Source organism: Mauremys mutica, chromosome 25 (genome assembly GCF_020497125.1).
Source record: "Mauremys mutica isolate MM-2020 ecotype Southern chromosome 25, ASM2049712v1, whole genome shotgun sequence".
NCBI lineage: Eukaryota > Metazoa > Chordata > Testudines > Geoemydidae > Mauremys > Mauremys mutica.
Genome location: NC_059096.1, coordinates 14,960,087 through 14,966,830, shown reverse-complemented (window position 1 = coordinate 14,966,830; position 6,744 = coordinate 14,960,087). Strand labels below are relative to the sequence as shown.

Here is a 6,744-nt window from a genome sequence, read left to right as displayed (position 1 = left end):
CCCCCTGCCCCCGCCCCCTCTCCCCTCCCCATAGCCCCCTGCGCCCGCCCCCTCTCCTCCTCCCCAGAGCCCCCTGCCCCCGTCCCCTCTCCCCCTCTCCCCCTCCCCATAGCCCCCTGCCCCCGCCCCCTCTCCCCCATGCCCCTCCGCCTCCTGCCCCCGCCCCCTCTCCCCCATGCCCCTCCGCCTCCTGCTCCGTCCCATAGCCCCTGTGCCCCCACCCCCTCTCCCCCATGCCCCCTCCCCATAGCCCCCGGCCCCGCCACCCCTCCCCCATGCCCCTCCGCCTCCTGCCCCCCCATACCCCCTGTGCCCGCCCCCTCTCCCCCTCCCCATAGTCCTGTGCCCCCGCCCCCTCTCCCCCATGCCCCTCCGCCTCCTGCCCCCCCCTAGCCCATGTGCCCGCCCCCTCGCCCCCTCCCCCTCCCCATTGGTGCTGGGCCCCCGCCCCCTCTCCCCCATGCCCCTCCGCCTCCTGCCCCCCCATACCCCCCTGCCCCCGCCCCCTCTCCCCTCCCCATAGCCCCCTGCCCCCGCTCCCTCTCCTCCTCCCCATAGCCCCCTGCCCCCGTCCCCTCTCCCCCTCTACCCCTCCCCATATCTCCCGTGCCCCCGCCCCCTCTCCCCCATGCCCCTCCGCCTCCTGCCCCCGCCCCCTCTCCCCCATGCCCCTCCGCCTCCTGCTCCGTCCCCAGAGCCCCTGTGCCCCCACCCCCTCTCCCCCAGGCCCCCTCCCCATAGCCCCTGCCCCCGCCCCCTCTCCCCCATGCCCCTCCGCCTCCTGCCCCCCCATAGCCCCTGTGCCCGCCCCCTCTCCCCCTCCCCATAGCTCCTGTGCCCCCGCCCCCTCTCCCCCATGCCCCTCCGCCTCCTGCCCCCCCATAGCCCCTGTGCCCGCCCCCTCTCCCCCTCCCCCTCCCCATAGCTCCTGTGCCCCCGCCCCCTCTCCCCCCTGCCCCTCCGCCTCCTGCCCCACCATACCCCCCTGCCCCCGCCCCCTCTCCCCCTCCCCATAGCCCCCTGCCCCCGCCCCCTCTCCTCCTCCCCATAGCCCCCTGCCCCCGCCCCCTCTCCCCCTCCCCATAGCTCCTGTGCCCCCGCCCCCTCTCCCCCATGCCCCTCCGCCTCCTGCCCCCCCATAGCCCCTGTGCCCGCCCCCTCTCCCCCTCTCCCCCTCCCCATAGCCCCCTGCCCCTGTGCCCCTGCCCCCTCTCCCCCATGTCCCCTCCCCATAGCCCCTGTGCCCCCATGCCCGATCTCACCTCGCCCCCTGTGCCCCCTCCCCATAGCCCCTGTGCCCCCATGCCTGATCTCGCCTCGCCCCCTGGCCCCCCTCCCCCTAGCTCCCTGCCCCTGTGCCCCATCCTCCCTCCTCCTCCCACCCCACACTGCCTCCACACCCCAGCCCCCTCCCCACAGTCCCTGACACTTTTCAGGGCTCCAGCTCTGACACTGCCTCACACTGGGGGCGGGGGCTTTCCTGACTGGCAGGGGTGTGTGTGTGTGTGTGACCCCTTCCCCCTCCCGTAACTCGCCCCACCCCGTCCCCTCCCGTGGGAAAGTGCCAGGGCCAATAACCTTGGCTGAGCTGGGGAGGGGGATGGGCTTCCCACGTGGGGCGTGTGCCTGGGCCTGATCCTGGACTGGCAGCAGGAGGCAGGACTGGCCTCAGTGACACCCCATCCCAGGGCAGGGGCAACGCTCCTGGTGGAGGAGGGGGACCCGGACCGACCCCACCATGCCAGGGGTGGGGATGGCACAAGGAGACCTGGGGCACCAAGGGCAGAATTTGGCCTGTGGCCTGTGGGGGATGGGGTGGGGCCTGGGTGCCCCCACCCCCGTCCATCTCCAGCTGTGCTCAAGTCTCCTGGCGCCATGCCAGGTCCCATGCCCTCGCTCGCCTGCTGACTCTCTGCCGGGACGCCCTCGCCTGGCCCCACACAGCTCGGCTCTGACCCTTGCGGGCAGGGCCCGGGGCCACGCTCACTGCTGCCAGGGTCCCTCAGTGTCCCAGACTGCAACAGCTGTTCCCAGAGCCCATGGTCCAGCTGGAGCGGGGCGGGGGCCCTTAAGAGTCATTGCAGCTGCCTGCCCGGAAAGCTGACACCACTTCACGGGCAGGCAAGCGCCTCGAGCCCCCACCCCCTGGGCAGGGGTCAGCGTGTTACCCCACAACCCTTGTGTGCAGATGGAGAAACTGAGGCACAGAGGCCAACTAACTTACCCCGGTGCCAGAGCTGGGACTAGAAGCCCAGAGTCTGACTCCCAGCCCCCCAGGCTGGGAATAGAACCCAGGTGTCCTGACTCCCAGTCCCCCAGGCTGGGAATAGAACCCAGGTGTCCTGACTCCCAGCCCCCCAGGCTGGGAATAGAACCCAGGTGTCCTGACTCCCAGTCCCCTGCCCTAACCACTAGATACCGCTCCCTTGCTCTCCACACGGCCTGTGGTCTCAGGGAGGCAGGACACACGTCCTGATGAACACAGGGGCCATGTCAGCTGGCCCCGTCCCCCTGCTTGACCCTGCAGAGACCTCCTGGGGCACAGGCCATGGCACCGGCGGGCTCTGCGGTGCCATCAGAGCTCTTCATCTAGCAGGACGAATGAGCACGTCATGGTACCTCCCTCCCCACCCAGTGCCCTCCTGACCCACCCGCTCACCTCGGGACCTACTTACCCAGCCGCTCAGCTACCTCCTGACCCACCTACCCATCTCCTTCCCCACCCGTCTACCTCCCTCCTGACCTACCTCCCTACCCCAGCCCAGCACTGGAGCATCAGGCCTCCAGGCTCCTGCAGCCCCGGTACTGGCAGCACCAGCTGTGTCATGTAGACCAGGCTGGGGTCCCGCCTGCGCCCACACCCTGCCCTCTTTATGGCTGTAACACTGGCAGGCTCCAGGGCAGAGGTGCTGTAGCCCCCTGCACCGGGGGCGGGAGGGTGTCTCATGGCCCATTTATTCTGGCCGAGATGGTCAGCAAGGCAGATACACCTCATGCCCACCCAGCCACTCGCACCAAGCACCCCTGACATGGTAACAGTGGGGCCCTGGTAACGGAGGGTCCCTGGGTCTGCCCAGTTCCCCCGTCCACGTGCAAGACTTGCCCCAGGTCGCAGGGTGTCTGTGCTCAGCCCAGTCCAGTCCTGTGTCCAACCACTCGTCAAGCAGGGCCCCTTTGGTCACTGGTATCTGGGCTGTTGGGTCCTGGGCGCGGCCCCTGTGTGAAGAGCTGTTGGCATCACGCTGGTGGTAGAACTGGACCGTCTCCTCCTCCTCCCGCCAGGCCCAGGGGCTCTAGGCAGTGCCAGGAACGGGGCCGAGGGTGCAGCCTATTGCACAGCCCCCTGTGCCCGTGAGGAGCGCTGGCACCAAGCAGGATGCAGGGCAGATGGTAGTGCTCCAAGCTCTGCCAGCCCTGGCGCTCCCTGGGCCCCTGCTCACTGCTCTGGGGAGCACGGCCCTGCCCAGCGCCGGGCCTCCGTCCCCGGCAGCTCTTCTCGGTCACGCTGCTTGGGTCTGGCGGCTGAGTGATTCCAAGGGCCCGAGAGCCCCCAGCTGAGGCTCAGCAGGCTCCAGGGGGGTGGGGGTGGCTGGGGTGCCAGGCTGGTTCAATTCGCTGCCTGCCGGATGGGCACATCGCTAGGGCTGCTCGACGCAGAAAGGCAGAGTGTGACCCCTGCACCCCCCGGCAAGCCCCAGTGTGGACACCATGACGCTGGCTGGGTGGCAGCTCTGCGGCGAAAGCACTCGCTGCTCTAGCTGCGTCTCCACTGGATGGCTCTGCGGGGGTCTCGGGCCTCTCCAGTGCAGACCAGGCCTTAGTGTCTCCGGGCCTTCGGCTAGCAGCACTGCCCAGGGCGGGGGTGTTAGGCACGGGGAGGCACCTGGATCCAGGATGCGGGAGCCACAGAAGCTCCCCAGAGAGTGAATGAGGGGCAGGTGAAGGGTCCCTGGGGCACCGGGAGGGCAAGGCAGGTTCGGCAGCCCCATTCCCCCCTGGCAGCGCATCCTCCAGGCAACAGCAGCTCTGCCCTTTCTCCCCTGGGTGGGTCAGAATCAGCAGCCTTCTGGAGACGGGGGAACCCCCCCAACCCCCCAGGCCACCCCCTCTTCCCCAGCCCCCAGGGAACGCTCCCCGCACGGAGGAGACGCCTGCAGACGGTCCTTCCCCAGCTCGGCGGGAAGTTCCCCAGTTCTTATCATGAGAATGCCCCCAAACCACCCCCACGCTGCCTGGTGCCCGGAGAGGTGGCAGCTCCACCTCGCCCCAACGTCCCCGTCTTATCAGGGCTGGAACTAACAGGGCCTCAGGACAGTGACAGCTGGGGACCTGGGGCCAGCAAACGCAAAGGGGGAAAGGCCTGGAGTGATTTCTGCAATCTCCTTAAATAGCCCCGGGGCCTCTCCCACTCCCGGCTGTTCCCTCGCCCTCGGCCGGGCCCCCTGGAAACCCCCCTCGGATCCCCGGGGCCTCTCCCACTCCCAGCTGTTCCCTCGCCCTCGGCCGGGCCCCCTGGAAACCCCCCTCGGATCCCCGGGGCCTCTCCCGCTACCGGCTGTTCCCTCGCCCTCGGCCGGGCCCCCTGGAAACCCCCCTGGGGTCCCCGGGGCCTCTCCCACTCCCGGCTGTTCCCCCGCCCTCGGCCGGGCCCCCTGGAAACCCCCCTGGGGACCCCGGGGCCTCTCCCACTCCCGGCTGTTCCCTCGCCCTCGGCCGGGCCCCCTGGAAACCCCCCTCGGATCCCCGGGGCCTCTCCCACTCCCGGCTGTTCCCTCGCCCTCGGCCGGGCCCCCTGGAAACCCCCCTGGTGTCCCCGGGGCCTCTCCCACTCCCGGCTGTTCCCTCGCCCTCGGCCGGGCCCCCTGGAAACCCCCCTCGGATCCCCGGGGCCTCTCCCGCTACCGGCTGTTCCCTCGCCCTCGGCCGGGCCCCCTGGAAACCCCCCTGGGGACCCCGGGGCCTCTCCCACTCCCGGCTGTTCCCTCGCCCTCGGCCGGGCCCCCTGGAAACCCCCCTGGGAACCCCGGGGCCTCTCCCACTCCCGGCTGTTCCCTCGCCCTCGGCCGGGCCCCCTGGAAACCCCCCTCGGATCCCCGGGGCCTCTCCCACTCCCGGCTGTTCCCTCGCCCTCGGCCGGGCCCCCTGGAAACCCCCCTGGGGACCCCGGGGCCTCTCCCACTCCCGGCTGTTCCCTCGCCCTCGGCCGGGCCCCCTGGAAACCCCCCTGGGAACCCCGGGGCCTCTCCCACTCCCGGCTGTTCCCTCGCCCTCGGCCGGGCCCCCTGGAGACCCCCCGCTGGGGTCCCCGGGGCCTCTCCCACTCCCGGCTGTTCCCTCGCCCTCGGCCGGGCCCCCTGGAAACCCCCCTGGGGTCCCCGGGGCCTCTCCCACTCCCGGCTGTTCCCTCGCCCTCGGCCGGGCCCGCTGCAGCCCCCGCTGGGGTCCCCGGGGCCTCTCCCACTCCCGGCTGTTCCCTCGCCCTCGGCCGGGCCCCCTGGAAACCCCCCTGGGGTCCCCGGGGCCTCTCCCACTCCCGGCTGTTCCCTCGCCCTCGGCCGGGCCCCCTGGAAACCCCCCTGGAGTCCCCGGGGCCTCTCCCACTCCCGGCTGTTCCCTCGCCCTCGGCTGGGCCCCCTGGAAACCCCCCTGGGGACCCCGGGGCCTCTCCCACTCCCGGCTGTTCCCTCGCCCTCGGCCGGGCCCGCTGCAGCCCCCGCTGGGGTCCCCGGGGCCTCTCCCGCTCCCGGCTGTTCCCTCGCCCTCGGCCGGGCCCCCTGGAAACCCCCCTGGGGTCCCCGGGGCCTCTCCCGCTCCCGGCTGTTCCCTCGCCCTCGGCCGGGCCCCCTGGAAACCCCCCTCGGATCCCCGGGGCCTCTCCCACTCCCGGCTGTTCCCTCGCCCTCGGCCGGGCCCGCTGCAGCCCCCGCTGGGGTCCCCGGGGCGCTTCTCTTCGCAGGTGCTGCACAAGGTTGCTGTGGCTGGGTTTCCCCAAAGGCAGTGTTTGAACCCCGCCCGCCCGCGTCTCTGGTGCTGCTCGTTATTGTTATTTGTGCGTAACATGGCGGGGCCCCGTCCGGACAGCACATTGCTGGCTGCCTTTTCTGGGCCCGAGGGGTCGGCAGTCTCTGGCCATGCCCAGCAGTGCCCTCCCCACACCGACCCCCAGCTCTCTCCTCCTCACAGAACCCTCCGCCCCGTGGGCAGCAGCATGGACGCGGGAGCTGAGCCAACCCTGCTCAGGCTGCCGCGGCTGCCTCTCTCGCTGGCTCCCCCATCCCTCCCCAGAGGCCCCTAATCCATCTCTCGCAGCGGGAGGCGCTAAGCCGCCTTTTCAATTCCCTTCCTCAGCACGCCGAGCTCTCGGCGCTCTCAATGCCGGCCCTGGCAGGAGACGTGTCAGACAAGCTGGAGGGATCCCTCCCCTGCCAGGAAGGTCAAGGTGTGCTTAAGCCAGCTTCCCTCTCACACAAACCCTGGGCCCCTGGGGAGGGCAGCACGGGCGCCAGCCCCTTCTGGCTGGAGACTCCCCCAGCACGGAAGGACAAACAACCAGCAGCCAGAGAAAGCTGGTTTGTTCCCCTGGGGACCTGCTTTCTGGACAGGCTGGGGAGAATCCAGCCAAGCTGGTGACGATGCCCATGCCATGCTCCAGGGGCCGGGGCTTCTGCACAGCCAGCCGCCCAGGGAGGGCACCGAGCTTCGGCCGGGGGTGCCAGCCCGCAGGGAGGGGATCCACTGAACCCC

General features: G+C 71.1%; 1 protein-coding gene across 1 annotated transcript; it reads right to left on the bottom strand.

The window, feature by feature from the left end:
* Positions 1-4,548: 4,548 nt before the first annotated feature.
* LOC123356585 (glycine-rich cell wall structural protein-like) lies at positions 4,549-6,060 on the bottom strand. Its single transcript, XM_044999951.1, has one exon. It carries the CDS (start codon positions 6,058-6,060, stop codon positions 4,549-4,551), a length of 1,512 nt encoding a protein of 503 aa, XP_044855886.1.
* Positions 6,061-6,744: the final 684 nt, after the last annotated feature.